This window comes from Symphalangus syndactylus, chromosome 1 (assembly GCF_028878055.3).
Source record: "Symphalangus syndactylus isolate Jambi chromosome 1, NHGRI_mSymSyn1-v2.1_pri, whole genome shotgun sequence".
In the NCBI taxonomy this organism is placed as follows: domain Eukaryota; kingdom Metazoa; phylum Chordata; class Mammalia; order Primates; family Hylobatidae; genus Symphalangus; species Symphalangus syndactylus.
Window position 1 is genome coordinate 37,205,544 of NC_072423.2, and position 17,013 is coordinate 37,222,556.

The following is a 17,013-nucleotide window of genomic DNA, read 5'->3' on the forward strand; positions in this document are numbered from 1 at the left end:
CCATCAACCAATGGTCAGTTCTAGTCATTGATAGATCTCTGAACTATCTCCCCCCCACCAATAGTCATGACGTTTAGGTAACTTTTCTTCTGTCTCTGTTTCATGTTAGTTTCTCCTTTAGACTGAAGCTGCATGGGTAGGGCATTAGTGTCTTTTTCGTTCATCATGTCTAATCCAGTTTTTTGTACTTTGCTCAATCCATAGCAGGCCCTTAATAAATGATGAATTGAATGTATGCAAGCACATAGGCAGCAAATACACATTTGGGCACAGCAAACTTCCTCTGTGGTAAAGTATAGATTGGTCAGGACCCTTGAAAGAAATCAACTTTAAAGAAATTAACTGATCATCAGACAAATATTTTTTTCCTTATGAATGCTTCTAAGTAGAAATAGTATGGTTTTGGGTGGCTCGTGCCTATAATCCTAGCACGTTGGGAGGCTGAGGTGGGCAGATCACCTGAGGCCAGGAGTTTGAGACCATCCTGGCCACCATGGCAAAACCCTGTCTCTACTAAAAATACAAAAATTAGCTGGGTGTGGTGGCACATGCCACCCACTACTAATCCCAGCTACTTGGAAGGCTGAGGCAGGAGAATTGCTTGAACCCAGGAGGCGGAAGTTGCAGTTAGCGAGATCACGCCGCTGCACTCCAGCCTGGGAAACAGAGTTGGAACTCTGTCTCAAAAAAAATAAATAAAATAAATAAATAAATAAAAAAGAACGGTTTTGGTTTTAAAAGATACTACCACTAGAGGAAGCTGGGTAAAGTGCACATGGAATACCTGTGTATTATTTTTTAGCAAAGCATGTAAATCTACAATTATCTTGAAATAACAAGCTTAAAAAATTGTGATGAGCCAAGAATTTTTTTAAAAAGCAATAATATTCTGGAATTTTATAATACATACCTACATTAGTTAGGATATTGGTTTGGCTTTTAGTAGAGACCAGACACCAGTGGTTTAAACAAGAGGGAAGGCTTACATTTCTCTCACATGGAAGTCTAAACTAGTCTAGAGGCAGGCTTGCTTTCTGAGGTCATCCAGGGACCAAAGTTCCTCCAATCTTGTTTTACCATTCGTCCTGCAGTGTCCTCATACATGGTCTGGCTCCCACCACTATGCCTGGGTTCTAGCCAATGGCAAGGATAAGGATGTGAGGAGAAAATAGCTTCCTTTTAAGGATATGACCTGAAACTTGCATGTGCTGCTCCCGTTCATATCCCATTTGTTGGAATTTAGTCATGCAGACATAGTTTGCTGCTGCAAGAAAGACTGGGAAATGTAGTCCTACCCAGCTAAATCGAAAGTTTTAAAATTTTATTTTTGTCAAAAAGAAGAAAGGGAGCTTGGTATGGAGGTCAAGTAGCTCTGCCACAGTGTTTGTCCTGCAATGCATGTTCAATAACTTTTTTGGTGAAACTTTCTTTCCTTATTATTTTGCTATACTTATGTAGGAAAAGCATGGGTGTTTTAAGATTTAGATGTATTTGTTGGGTCATTATGGAAATAAAAACCAGTTTATATGCAGTCGTTTTAATGCTTGTATCCCGATTACACTGTTAACTTCCCCAAAGGAAGAGTGTTTCTTTGTATTTTTGGTTCCTAGCATGGGACCTGACCCTAACAGGAACTCATTACGTGTCTATTGACTGTAGATATTGACTGAACATCTCTAGCAGAATTTTTATACATCTCTGCTCTCTGACCTGCCTTCTCCTTAATTCTTTCATGGTATATGGTTTGTATCAGTATTATAGTTTTAAAATATATGATATGCCCCTTTTAGCAGATTTTTGTAACTGTGGCTGACAGTGCATAGTATCTTTTTTTTGGTATAGTTCTGATTGAATAGTGTTTTGTAATATGTTTGTTAGATGTAAGAAATCATTTATAGTTTAGCAAGTAGCATGTTTAATATGAAAAAGCAGTAACTTACCTCTATTTCATTCAACCTTAATAAATTTATCAAGCATTTGAGTTCATTTTTTAAAAATGAGGGTTATTTTTTCCTTGATTATTATTTTTATTGATGTTTCATACTTTGTGTCCTCTTCACATTTTGAATGTTAGGATAAGTAGTCTTCAGTCAGTACTTATATAAAAAACTTGAATTGTCAACCACTGATCAAGGAAATAAGAGAAGACATGAACAAATGGAAAAACATTCCATGCTCATGGATAGAAAGAATCAGTATTGTGAAAATGGCCGTACTGCCCAAAGTAATTTATAGTTTCAATGCCATCCCCATCAAGCTACCATTGACTTTCTTCACAGAATTAGAAAAAACTACTTTAAATTTCATATGGAACCAAAAAAGAGCCTATATAGCCAAGACAATCCTGAGCAAAAAGAACAAAGCTGGAGGCATCGTGCTACCTGACTTCAAACTGTGCTATAAGACTACAGTAGCCAAAACAGCATGGTACTGGTACCACAACAGATATATAGGCCAATGGAACAGAACAGAGGCCTCAGAAATAACACCACACATCTACAGCCATCTGATCTTTGACAAACCTGACACAAACAAGCAATAGGGAAAGGATTCCCTATTTAATCAGTGGTGTTGGGAAAACTGGCTAACCATATGCAGAAAACTGAAACCGGACCCCTTCCTTACACCTTACACAAAAATTAACTCAAGATGGGTTAAAGACTTAAATGTAAGACCTAAAATCATAAAAACCCTAGAAGAAAACCTAGGCAATACCATTCAGGACGTAGGCATGGGCAAAGACTCCATGACTAAAACATCAAAAACAATGACAACAAAAGCCAGAATTGACAAATGGGATCTAATTACACTAAAGAGCTTCTGCACAGCAAAAGAAACTATCATCAAAGTAAACAGGCAACCTACAGAATGGGAGAAAATTTTTGCAATCTATCCACTGACAGAGGGCTAATATCCAGAATCTACAAGAACTTAAATTTACAAGAAAAAAAGCAAACAACCTCATCAAAAAGTGGGAGAAGGATATGAACAGACACTTCTCAAAAGAAGATATTTATGCAGCCAACAAACATATGAAAGCTCATCATCACTGAAATGCAAATCAAAACCACAATGAGATACCATCTCATGCCAGTTAGAATGGTGATCATTAAAAAGTCAGGAAACAACAGATGCTGGAGAGGATGTGGAGAAATAGGAATGCTTTTATACTGTTGGTGGGAGTGTAAATTAGTTCAGCCATTGTGGAAGACAGCGTGGTGATTCCTCAAGGATCTAGAACTAGAAATACCATTTGACCCAGCAGTCCCATTACTGGGTATACACCCAAATGATTATAAATTATTCTACTGTAAAGACACATGCACACGTATGTTTATTGCAGCACTATTCACATAGAAAAGACTTGGAGCCAACCCAAATGCCCATCAGTGATAGACTGGATAAACAAAATGTGGCACATATATACCATGGAATACTATGCAGCCATAAAAAGATGAATTCATGTCCTTTGCAGGGACATGGATGAAGCTGGAAACCATCATTCTCAGCAAATTAACACAGGAACAGAAAACCAAACACTTCATGATCTCACTAATAAGTGAGAGCTGAACAGTGAGAACACACGGACACAGGGCAGGGAACATCACACATCGGGGCCTATCGGGGGAGAAGGGGGCTAGGGGAGGGATAGCATTAGGAGAAATACCTAACGTAGATGGCAGGTTGATGGGTGCAGCAAACCACCATGGCATGTGTATACCTATGTAACAAACCTGCACCTTCTGTACATGTATCCCATAACTTAAAGTATAATAATAATAAGACAAAAAACTTGTCAACACCAGATTTGTTCTTTTAGTTAATTTTAGTTTTTATTTTTAGTTAGATGGATTTTGGGATTTCATTTGGAAGACCCAAGGGATACAATTAAGGAACTTTGGGAACCATCCTAAATTTGGTTTTTGGAACACAAGGAAATATATTGTAACTTTCCTTATTTTTCTGGTGGAGAGGTTTTTTGTTTTTTGTTTTTTTTTTGTTTCTTTCCAACAGGAAAATGCAATTCCACTAAGATTCTTGGGTCATAGATCAGAGGCTTGGACCAGCAAAGAGAAATGAACTTTTGGAAGAATCTTTGTCCAGTATTATGGGCCAGTTTAAACTGTAATGTAGGCAGTGACAGGCTGCTTCATCTCTCCCTGCGGTACTGTTTACCAGAAAAAGGAAGGAGGGCTGTGTGTGTGTGTGTGTGTGTGTGTGTGTGTGTGTGTGTGTGTGTCTGTGTGTGTGTGTGTGTCTGTGTTGGTGGATTTAGGGAAAGATGGAGAAGGAAGGAGGGCTGTGTGTGTGTGTGTGTGTGTGTGTGTGTGTGTCTGTCTGTCTGTCTGTCTGTCTGTGTTGGTGGATTCAGGGAAAGATGGAGAAGCTTCCCAATAAAATGTTAGTTTATCTGACATTAGAAACAGCTTCTCAGCCCTCTTGGAAAATCTTGAAGAAAGGAGAGTGAATCTGTGTTGAAAGGGAATCAGAATTTTGCTTGTGCAATTTATTCAGTAGTAGTGAACTCATTTCTACTAGCAATAAAGATGAGCAACTGTGAAGAGGATCCAAAAAACACTTCTATTTGGCCTTGGGGAGCATGTTGTGATTATTTTTGTTGCAGATTGAACTTTGTAATTGTGTTTCTCATTGCTCTGAATCCTGGAACACACAGTGATGGATATTGGAGCTGACTGTCATGGAGCATACTCTGAGTGGAAGAAAATGGCTTTAAATGTTTTAAAATGATACAAATAAACAACACAAATCAATCCCAAAGCAAATAATTAATACTTGGCTACTGGCTGTACCTTCTTAATAATTTTGATCTTCTTATTAAATGTCTCAAGTTCTTCAACTATGTCATGAGGATTGTTTTGAATAAACTAATTTGTGGCCTATAATTACCAATTATTGACAATTTTAATTCAGATTTTCCTTATGAAATGGAGGGAGCGCATTATTTAACAGAAACTTTCCTGTGTTCCTCAGTCATCTTAAAATCCTTCCTGTATTAAAAAACAAAACAAAAAAAACCTCTTCTTGCTGATCCTCGAGTTTGCTTATACCTATACTGAAAATTTATACCAGATGTGCAGTTTGAGGTTCCCAGTATACTCTTCTTTGAGGACCTCGAAATTTAGGGATGGGGACTATTTCCCCCCTTCCCCCATAACAGCTCCTTAAAAGTTAGTAGTAAAACCATTTCAGTAATCATTTAAAAAGCTTGATATTTGTAGGCTCACAATTGTGTAAGAAATTACATATTGTTAGGCTATTCATAAGATTATTTTGTGTGTTCAATAAAAAGTACAAAATATTAGAAATGAACAGATGTTCACACTGAACTGTTTACAACGTAAAGTAGAAATAAAAAGTATCTGCCTGTGTTAGTTCAGGAGAAACAAAACGTTTCAGTTGCTTATTTTGTTATACATTGTTTATAATTTATTTACAGAAGCACTTAATTCATTTAATAAGTGTTTTTGTAAAAAGGACCCTTGCCCATTATAATAAGTAATAAAAAATATGTATATGCAAAGATTAAAGTTAAATATCACATCCATTGCCTCGATATAATCAGAGTTAACATGTTGATGATTTTTCTCTCCAAAATTATCAGGAGTTTTTCTGTTTTGTTGTTAAAGTAAAAATTACAGGGCTGTATCCTAGTTCCAAAGTATTTGCATCACATTTTTGGGGGAGTTGGTAACCAGGAATTTTCCTCCTTCCCTTCCTTATTATTTTTAATTGCTTGTTGTGCTTGAATACGTCTATGTTGTAGAAGAGTCAAGCAATAGAGTAATACTACACTGAACAAAGTCTGAGACTCTCCTGAAGCCACCTTCACTCCCACTCTGCTCCATAATGAATGACCACTGTTTACAGTGGACCCTGCCGGGGACCTGTAGATGGACTTACATGCATAGATATGTGTATTTGCAAGTTCTTAAAACAAATGGAGCATGCATATATACATATATATCTATATATATGTAGTTTGTGAATGGCCTTTTTCACTTAGTGATTTCTGATGAGATTTTCCCATATTCTACATACTAATGGGATCTATATTGTTCTGTTATTTTAATTTTATTCTTTTACATTTATTTTTAAAGAAATAAATATATTATTACTGGGGAAAAATTAAACTATACAAGTAAAACAAAAGTCTTCCTTGAATTCCTTGAATTCCATGCAATCCCACTTCATCCTCTAGAGATAATCTCTGTTTCCAGTGTGATGTATACTTTGTCCTTCTTGTTTTTTTTAAATATGTACATATGGATACATATATGGTTTGGTAGGTGATTTTTTAAATTGTTACATCGGTTTTTCTGCAACTTGTTTTTTTTCACTTAACGGTATTTCCTTGTTGGTACATAGACATCTACATCTTTATATTGCATTCCATGGTATAGTTTAACCATAGCTTATGTCACCATTGTTACTGGTGAGCATTTATATGTTGTTTACATTATTGGACCATTATAAACAATATTACAGTAAACATTCCTATACATGCTCTTTTGTGTGCCTATTCAAGTATTCCCTGGTATAGAAAAAAAATTGCTGGGCTCATGAGTATGTGCATTTTATTTTCAATGAAAACTGCCAAATATACTTTAAAAAGTCCTGTACCACTTGGATCTCTTACTGTTGGTAATTTCCTATACCTTTACTGATACTACTGAGTATTATCAGTATTACCAGTCTTTTAAAAATGTTCTAGTCTCATGGGTCATCTCATCATCATTACATTTTTAAACATTATTTATATCGTTTGGACTTTCGTTGTCCATTTTATATATATATATATATATGTATATATATTTGAGATAGGGGCTTATTCTGTTGCCCAGGTTGGAGTGCGGTGGCACAGTCACAGCTTACTGTAGCCTCAACCTCCTGGGCTCAAGTGATCCTCCTGCCTCAGCCTCATGAGTAGCTGCACCACCATGCCCGGCTATTTCTTTTTTAATTATTACTATTTGTAGAGACAAGGTCTCACTGTGTTACCCAGGCTGGTCTTCAACTTCTGGGCTGAAGCAGTCCTCCTGCCTCAGCCTCCTTTATTGCCCATTTTAATTTTGGATTACTTTTTTTTTTTTTTAACTGATTTGTAGATTTTTTAAAAAATCCTTTTGTTATACATGTTACAAGTGTTTGTTTTTCATATGTTACTTGTCTTTATGATGTGTTTTATCATGTAAAAGTATTTAATTTTTGTTTTTGTTTTTTTTTTTTTTTTTTTTTTTGAGAAGGAGTCTCGCTCTTTCACCCAGGCTGGAGTGCAGTGGCGCGATCTCGGCTCACTGCAGGCTCCGTCCCCCGGGGTTCACGCCATTCTCCTGCCTCAGCCTCCCGCGTGGCTGGGACTACAGGCGCCCGCCACCTCGCCCGGCTAATTTTTTTTTTTTATTTTTTAGTAGAGACGGGGTTTCACCGTGTTAGCCAGGATGGTCTCGATCTCCCGACCTCAGTAGATCCCTCTGCCTTAGCCTCCCAAAGTGCTGGGATTACAGGCATGAGCCACTATACGCGGCCTAGATTTGACATTTTATAGTATTGACTCTTTTTGTCCAAAAACATGTTATGCCTTTACATTAATTCAGATCTCATATGGTCTTCAAATTCTATGGTTGTCAGCCTAAAGGTCATCTCTATTTTAGATTTATTCCTAAATATTTTATTGGATTTGTTGCTATTTTGATTGGAATTAAATATATTTTCTAATTATTTATTGATTGTATGTAAAGCTTTTAATTTTTATTGTTGGTGTTGGTGTTGACCATATAGCCATAGTACTGCACCAAAATCTTCTATTAGTTATAGTGTGTCAGTAATGGAGTATCAGGTGACTCTCTTTGATATTCTAGAACAACTAACTCTGTCCAATAGAAATATAATAGAAGCCACATATGTAATTTTAAATTTTCTAGCGGTCATGTCCAACAAGTAAAAAGAAACAGGTGAAAGTAATTTTAATACTAGTGTATCTAAAATATTATTTCAACATGTATTTAGCATAAAATATTAGTGAGATAATTTTCATTCTTTTTTTGGTATTAAGTCTTCAAATTTTCATGTGTATTTTACACTTATAGCACAATGTGATTTGAGCTACAGTAGACTCACTTTAAATGCTCAGTAACCACAAGTGGCTAGTGGCCACTGTACTGGACAGTGCATTTTTTTTTTTTTTTTTTTTGAGATGGAGTTTCGCTCTTGTTGCCCAGGCTGGAGTGCAATGGCGCGATCTCAGCTCACCGCAACCTCTGCCTCCTGGGTTCAAGCAATTCTCCTGCCTCAGCCTCCCGAGTAGCTGGGATTATAGGAGCCCGCCACCACACCTGGCTAATTTTTTTGTATTTTTAGTAGAGACAGGATTTCTGCATGTTGGTCAGGCCTCCCAAAGTGTTGGGATTACAGGCATGAGCCACCGTGCCAGGCCTGGACAGTGCATTTCTAAGTGGACCAGAATATTGCTTGCAAAGAATGAAATTTTTTTCTCTAAAATTTTTTTGGTCTTTTTTTCTTTTGCCTTAATGTTTTTGCTCAGGCATCAGTAGTACCATGCTGATGTTGATGACATTAATGGGAATACTTACAATGACCACTATGAACTTTTGGCTAGAGGTTTCCTTCCCTTTCTAGTTTGTAAGAATTTTTCTTTAAATCAGAAACCAATTTTAAGTTTAAAATATATATATATATATTTAAATATATATATGAAAATGTGGAAATTCTTGAGATGACCACATTTTTTATTTTAAAAAATAGAAATAATACTTTTTAAATGGTGAACAATTCTTGTACTTTAGAAACAAAGCCTCTTGATCATAATGCATTTATTATTATTTTTTTTTTTTGAGATGAGTCTTGCTCTGTTGCCCAGGCTGGAGTGGAGTGGCATGATCTCAGCTCACTGCAACCTCTGCTTCCCAGGTTCAAGCTATTTTGCCTCAGCCTCCCGAGTAGCTGGGACTACAGGCGCCTGCCATCATGCCCGGCTAATTTTTGTATTTTTAGTAGCGATGGGGTTTCACCATATTGGCCAGGCTGGTCTCGAAGTCCTGGCCTCTTGGTCCACCTGCCTTGGCCTCTCAAAGTGCTGGGATTACAGGTGTGTGCCACTGCGCCCGACTTGCAATAATTTTTTTTAGCAAATTTTTCTACTAAATTTCATTCACTTTTTAAAAAAATTTAGGTTACCTAATGATAAAAATCTCTATTTCTCTATTTTATTGTAAATACAGTCAATCTTTGTCCAGTTTTTATAGCAAGGAGGATTTTCTGGCCTTGTGAAATGTATAGACATGATTCTTGTTCTACACTTTGGAACTGCTCATTACCATATTGTATTATATTTCACAGAATACTTTATAGAAATACATTCATCTCATTGGTGGTGGCACAGCCTAACAGGGTGTTTTCCTCCCCAGCAGGACTCTGGACTGTCTTCACACTAGGTGGTGTGGGCAGCAAAGCGGCTGCCTCCCCAGAGCTTTCTTCCCCTCTGGCCAACCAGAGTCTCCTGCTTCTGCTGGTGTTGGCCAATCTGACAGATGCCTCAGATGCGCCAAACCCCTACAGACAAGCCATTATGTCCTTCAAGAACACACAAGGTTTGTGGTATTTTTTCTCTAATATTCTTTGTAATGGGGAGAGTATTGCTTATTCTATATTGTTTATTGTCTTATAGTTTTGGAGATGAGTGTCCATTTGTATGTTTTCATATTGGTCAAACATGAGAAAAACTTAGCTTTTCCTGTCAATATTATCAGGAAGGTCAAGCATCCTTTATATCTGATCCTTTATATCTGTTTAAATTCATATTTCTTTCAGGGACAACCAACCAGCATGTGTTTAATTTGGGTCAGTCTGTACTACCTGTTAGGGATAGGAATTAACCTGGAAAACCCAAATGCTAGGTTGTTTTAAATTTTCAGTTAAAGTCTGTGTTCTGGAGTTTCATAGAACTAAAAATTAGGTCTCAAAAAAAAAATTAGAACACAAATCAGAAAACCTTTTTCTGTAGAGAGTAATGGCTTTGTGGAGCCACATGGTCTCTCCTGCAGTCTCTTAGCCTTGCTGTTGTTCCATCAAAGCAGCCATAGGTACTGTGTAAACAAGTTAGATGGCTGTGCTCCAGTAAATCTTTACTTCCAAACAAGGGGTGGGCTGTCCGTGAGCTGTGTAACTCGGTATTAATAACTCCTAAAGTAGAAGGTGAGCATATGGCTTCATGTTGAACCAGTATTATCTCTTCTCAAAAGGTTACATTCTAAAAGCAAGATTCCTGTAGTACAGTCAAGTGCTGCTCAACGGCAGGACTGTGTTCCATTAGGCAATTTTGTCGCTGTGTGAATATCATAGTGTACTTAGATAAACCTAGATGGCGTAGCTACTACACAACTAGGCTATGTGGTGTAGCCTATTGCTCCTAGCCAACAAACCTGTTCAACATGATGGTGTACTGAATACTGTAGTCAGTTGTAACACAGTGGTAAGTATTTGTGTATCTAAGCAATCTAAACCTAGAAAAGGTACAGTAGAAACGTGGTATTATAATCATATGGAATCACTTCGAATATGTGGTTTATCACTGACTGAAACGTTATCATGCAGTGCATGACCAGATGCTCAAGACATTTCTAACACTAATGTAATGAAGATGGGTGGGAAGTACAGTGATTGGATGAGAGCAATTTGTAAGCCTTCTGATGCCCTGTGCCGTGATTCTTCCGGGTTATTCTGATACACATTTCTTATAGATGTGGCTAAATGTGCCCATTAATTGTGCCTCTGCCAATTCTGATATTATTTGCAGTGTGTCTTTGTCCATTTGTGCTGCTCTAACAAAATACCTGAGACTCAATAACTTAAAAAGAACAGAAATTTATTTCTCACAGTTCTGAAGGCTGGGAAGTGAATCTAAGATCCAGGCACCGGCAGGTTTGGTGTCTGGTGAGGGCTCAGTCTCTGCTTCCAAGATGGATCCTTCTAGCTGTGTCTTCACATGGCAGAAGGGAGTCAAGGGCTAAAGGGGCTGAATGCTACGTGGGCCCCCTTTTATGAAGGCCTCTTCATCCTGTTGGTGAGAGAGGGGCCCTTAGGACCTAATCACACTGTCAAGGCCCCGCCTCTCAACTTTATTTCATTGGAGATTAAATTTCAACATGAATTTTGGAGAGGACACAAACAAACTATGACACAGGACAATAGGGAATTAATAACAATTTTACAAATTAAAAAACAAAAACTGGTGTATCTGTTAGTATTTTTCTGTTCCCATTACTTACTCTTCTTGGTGACAGTATGGCTTAATGGTTAGGAAAGCAAGTTTCAGAGTCAAGCATACCTGGCTTCACACCATACCTCTATCACTTCAGAGTGTGAGACCTTTGACAGTTTGCTTAATCTCAATTAGCTTCAAAAGCTTTGCCTATAAAATAGAGATAATATCACCTAATAGTATTTGTATAAAGACCAAGCAAGGTAAGTCTTTAAAATGATTAGCCCAGAGATTTTGCAACAAAGCAGGTATTCAGTATATGGTATCTACTATGTTACTCTTGCTGCTCGGGCCAAATGTTGGTATTTAGGGCTGAACTTTGCTTGGGATGGTCATGGTTTGGGAGACCATGTAGTACAATGAAGCAAAATGTTGGCTTAAGGGTATTCATATCCATCAGGGCTGATTTTGGCAAAGTTACTTAATCCCTTTAAACATCTATCACATTCCATGTAAAGCTGATCAGAATAATGACATGTTTGTTGTATGGGTTAAATAAGGGATAACACAAACAAAATGTTTAGTATAACAGCTGGTTCATAGCATTTATTAGCTAGTAATGTATATATGTTGTGGATACATATACACAACACACATATTCCCTTTGCAGTCAAGTATAATACAGGTTGGTGAATTTGTTACTTTGCTTCAATTTTAAAGAAGCATAGTGTGTCTAGAATCTTCCTTCAGTGAGCATTCTGTAGATTCCGTAATATCTGCATACTCACAGCACATGGCAACACTTCCTTTTGCCATCCCTTGCAAAAATATAAAGCCAACCACAAAAAAAAAGGAATTATTTTTGTAAGTGTCAGAAATACAATGTTAGTATTGAAAAAAATAGCCTATATTTCAAATGTGGAAGGAAAAGTGAGGGCACTGGATAGTAAACTTGAAGGCATTTTGATGCATTCTCCTCACAAAGGTAAAGCTTAGAAAGGAGAATCTGAGAGGCAAGGATTGTGTTGGAACACATCTCTTTTTCCATAAGAGCACAGCTTTTAGAAATGTTAAAGCAAGTTGTTTTGTTTTGGTAGTGCTTCTGTGTTTTAAAGGCTTAAAAATAATTTGGTGCTTTTTAGAACATAAAAATATTAACTCTTTGTGCTACCGTGTTCAGAGTTTTATTTGATTGGATGATGACTTTCTCTGAGTCCATTGAACTTATCTTTATCTTCTTTGTTACTTCCTAACCTTGGTTGCTTCAGTTTCTCAGCAAATCCAGTTAACTATTGGAAAGGGGCTGTGTCAGTTTGGAATATCAAGAACTTTTCCTAATACAGGCTGTGATTTTTGCTTTTCATTGTTCCAGTGACTGACTTTAAAAAAAAAAAAAAAAGTTTCTTAACAGTTGTAGTCAATTAGGTTTGCATTGGAGATTATATTTTATTTTATTTTATTTTATTTTTTAAAAAGTTATAGAAGTTTTCTGGTAGTTGTCTCAAGCTTGGTGTGCTCTTTTGATTATAGAACCTAATGTTGAACATACACAGATGGCCCCCAACCTGCAATGGCTGGACTTAGGATTTTTTGACTTTATGATGGTGCAAAAGCAATATAAATTCAGTACTGTATTTGATAAATTACATGAGATATTCGACACTTTGTTGTAAAATAGGCCTACTGTTACAGTTGGATTGATACAATTTAGAACTGTACGCAAATATAATAGCTTAGGCTAGGCTAGGCTACGCTATGATGTTTGGTAAGTTAGGTGTATTAAATGCATTTTCAACTTAGAATATTTTCAACTTATGATTAATTTATGGGAATATGACCCCATTGTTAAGTTGAGGAATGTCTATACTGATTTTGATATAAGTGGATGCTTCAGCCACCATTTATTTAAAGGCAGTTTTTTTTTCTTTTTAATTCTATCTTAAAAGAGAATTTTCTATTTTGTGTAGAAATTATATCTTTTTCTCTAGATATTTTTTATTTAGGACTCATGATTATTTAGTTTTGGTAACAAAGTATTTTATCTCAATGTCGTGGTTAAGTTGTATTGATTGGAGGGCCTTTTGCCTAGCTCATAATTCTGTTTATTTAAGTTCATATTCTTATAGCTGATTTATTTCAGCTATGTTAATGGGAAAATAGTAACAATGTCAAACCATATGACTTAGTTTAGTTCTTTTTAAAGTAAAATTTTTGTTTCGTTTTGTTTTAGACAGAGTCTCACTCTGTCGCCCAGGCTGGAGTGCAGTGCCGCGATCTTGGCTCACTGCAACCTCCACCTCCCAGGTTCAAGCGATTCTCCTGCCATAGCCTCCTGAGTAGCTGGGATTACAGGCCCCTGCCACCATGCCTGGCTAATTTCTGTATTTTTAGTACAAATGGGGTTTCACCATGTTGGTCAGCCTGGTCTCAAACTTCTGATCTCATGATCCACCCATCTCGGCCTCCCAAAGTGCTAGGATTACAGGCGTGAGCCGCCGTGCCTGGCCCCAAAGTACATTTTACATAAATTAAAATTTTGAATCTGAAATGTAGTGACTTTCTGTAAAATGAATGGGAATTGAGTTGTACACATTACTTTAACAATATTTTTATTTAGATAAAGCACAGCTAGAAATTACTGATGTGCTGTTTTCTGTATTCCAGATAGCAGTCCTTTCCCCTCATCAATTCCACATGCCTTCCAGATCAACTTTAATAGTTTGTACACAGCTCTTTGTGAACAGCAGACATCTGATCAAGCAACTCTCCTCTTGTATACCTTGCTCCATCAAAATAGTAATATTAGAACATACATGTTGGCTCGCACAGATATGGAAAATCTTGTAAGTATCATACTAAACATTCCATGCGTTTGTATTTTTTTTTTATTATACTTTAAGTTTTAGGGTACATATGCACAATGTGCAGGTTAGTTACATATGTATACATGTGCCATGTTGGTGTGCTGCACCCAGTAACTCGTCATTTAACATTAGGTATATCTCCAAATGCTATCTCTCCCTGCTGCTCCCACCCCACAATAGGCCCCAGTGTGTGATGTTCCCCTTCCTGTGTCCATGTGTTCTCATTGTTCAATTCCCATCTATGAGTGAGAACACGCAGTGTTTGGTTTTTTGTCCTTACGATAGTTTGCTGAGAATGATGGTTTCCAGCTTCATCCATGTCCCTACAAAGGACATGAACTCATCCTTTTTTATGGCTGCATAGTATTCCATGGTGTATATGTGCCACATTTTCTTAATCCAGTCCATCATTGTTGGACATTTGGGTTGGTTCCAAGTCTTTGCTATTGTGAATAGTACCACAATAAACGTACATGTGCATGTGTCTTTATAGCAGCATGATTTATAATCCTTTGAGTATTGCTGGGTCAAATGGTATTTCTAGTTCTAGATCCCTGAGGAATCGCCACACTGACTTCCACAATGGTTGAACTAGTTTACAGTCCCACCAACAGTGTAAAAGTGTTCTTGTTTCTCCACATCCTCTCCAGCACCTGTTGTTTCCTGACTTTTTAATGATGGCCATTCTAACTTGTGTGAGATGGTATCTCATTGTGGTTTTGATTTGCATTTCTCTGATGGCCAGCGATGATGAACATTTTTTCATGTCTTTTGGCTGCATAAATGTCTTCTTTTGAGAAGTGTCTGTTCATATCCTTTGCCCACTTTTTGATGGGGTTGTTTGTTTTTTTCTTGTAAATTTTTTGGAGTTCATTGTAGATTCTGGATATTAGCCCTTTGTCAAATGAGTAGATTGCAAAAATTTTCTCCCATTCTGTAGGTTGCCTGTTCACTCTGATGGTAGTTTCTTTTGCTGTGCAGAAGCTCTTTAGTTTAATTAGATCCCATTTGTCAATTTTGGCTTTCGTTGCCATTGCTTTTGGTGTTCTAGACATGAAGTCCTTGCCCATGCCTATGTCCTGAATGGTATTGCCTAGGTTTTCTTCTAGGGTTTTTATGGTTTTAGGTCTAACATTCCATGCGTTTGTATTTTATAGTATTTTGGAGAAAAACTTCTTTTCCGAAGAGGGCAAATTTATTTGCCTGGTTGCCACAAAGGTGATGGTCAAGAAATTGATAGGGAGATGTCACCAGACACAGACAGAGGGTAGGAGCTTCTCCAGTGTAAGACACAGCTCATGTGGAGGTGGCCTCCCAGAGCAGGACACCGCAGCGTCCCTGGCTGGCTTGACAGCGTCCCTCCCTGTCCTTACAGTCTTTAACAGCCACACATTGCCCAGGATTCAGCCTGTTCAAGTCTTCCAAAAACCCTCTGCAATTCTCATTTTTAAATCATCTCAGTCCCTGCCATCTGCTAACTGCCCGCCCACCAAGTTCATGTTACTCGTCACAGTTGCAGAATATTCCTGATGAGAATGCTGAAAGGAAAATGAGGTTTCAACTCAGCTGCCCAAATGTCCCATCCCCTCTGGCAGGCTTAGGCTTTAGGACTGTCTGAACTCACTCCCTGGAGTCTTACAGTCATTTTAAGGTACCTTTGTCAGATATAACTTAAATTACAGTATCCATCACTACATGAGTGAAATTACTTCTCAAATTTTTGTTCATAGACAAAAACTCCTGTAAGCAATAATCGATTTCCTTTGTGACTAATGTGCAAACATCAGTGTTTCTATGAGGGGCAGAGTAAGCTACCTCACCAAGGTGTTAATGTTGTTTGAAATACATAGTATGTAGATAACTATGGACCCTGAATACATTCATAAAAATGTGAACATTCCCGAAATAGCCAGTAGCTAGCTGACAGCAATGAAATGTTCCCTCTGCACCAGTTTTTACAGGTTGATAGCAGGATTCTCCCAGTATTTGGTTACCATTTTTTCAGTGTTAAATATAAAATACTGCATAAATAGTGAAGAAACATGGAATACTAGAATTCATTGAACATATTCTACATCAAATTGACACTAAGAACAAAAAGTGTGGTGAAAGAGTGTCTCCACATCAGGTCTAGGTGGGAAACATTGCTTAAATAGCAAATTGAGTATGAAAGTATACTGCTCATATGAGTAAAATCCTATAAAGATAAGGCTTGTTTCCTGATGGGTGTGGATAGGCATAGAGACAATTGTGAGTATGATGTATTCTAAGGGAAACATTGGCAATAAGCAGGAAACTTGTGACATCACCTGTTTCAGAAAGTTGTATGATAAGGATGCAGGTATGTAAGATGGTGTAGAGAGCAGCTGTCTGCATTTGATGACATACCCGGTGAAAGGTTAAAAGGTTTTTTGTTGTAGTTTTTTTGGAGGGTGGTGTTTGTTTATTTGTTCTGGTTTTGTTGGATAATTTCTTAATTTATGCTCCATCTGTCCTTTTACCTTTCTTCTATAATAAATATGTTGAGGCTCTGATTAGAAAATATGTTATCAGTAGGAAATTTACTGTGCTGATCTGATTTTCTTGTGGTTATCAATTCTTTTATTCTGCAGTCTTTGACATTGAGAAGGTAATGTTTGACAGATTACAGTGTTTCTAAGAAATACCTTATGTGTAAATCCCATAAGGCTGGAGGCAGACCTGCCTCTATTCAGCGACAGGTGTTGGCTGACTTGGATTCTTTCTATTGATGGTCTGACTCACTACTGTTTGACTTGTTTTAACTCAAAACAAGTTAATTAATCTGGTATAACTTCTTACGGTACATTTTTAATTGATATCTATTAGAATAACAATACAGTGACTCTTACATTTTCTTTTTGTGTCTCTGAATAGTGTCTAGGGTGAATC

The 17,013-nt window shown here is 37.3% G+C and overlaps 1 protein-coding gene across 22 annotated transcripts in view; it reads left to right on the plus strand.

Annotated features, from left to right (window-relative positions):
* The window catches only part of DYM (dymeclin), a 400,594-nt gene that overhangs the window by 162,168 nt on the left and 221,413 nt on the right, over window positions 1–17,013 (plus strand). For 14 of the 22 annotated variants that reach the window (XM_055299796.2, XM_055232612.2, XM_055232619.2 and 11 more), the window contains 2 exons: window positions 9,447–9,629; window positions 13,904–14,082. In XM_055299796.2, coding sequence (XP_055155771.1) covers window positions 9,447–9,629; window positions 13,904–14,082 — 362 coding nt within the window. The remainder of the gene's footprint in view (window positions 1–9,446; window positions 9,630–13,903; window positions 14,083–17,013) is intronic. The other 8 variants (XM_055232593.2, XM_055299759.2, XM_063639615.1 and 5 more) reach the window with 2 other exon arrangements.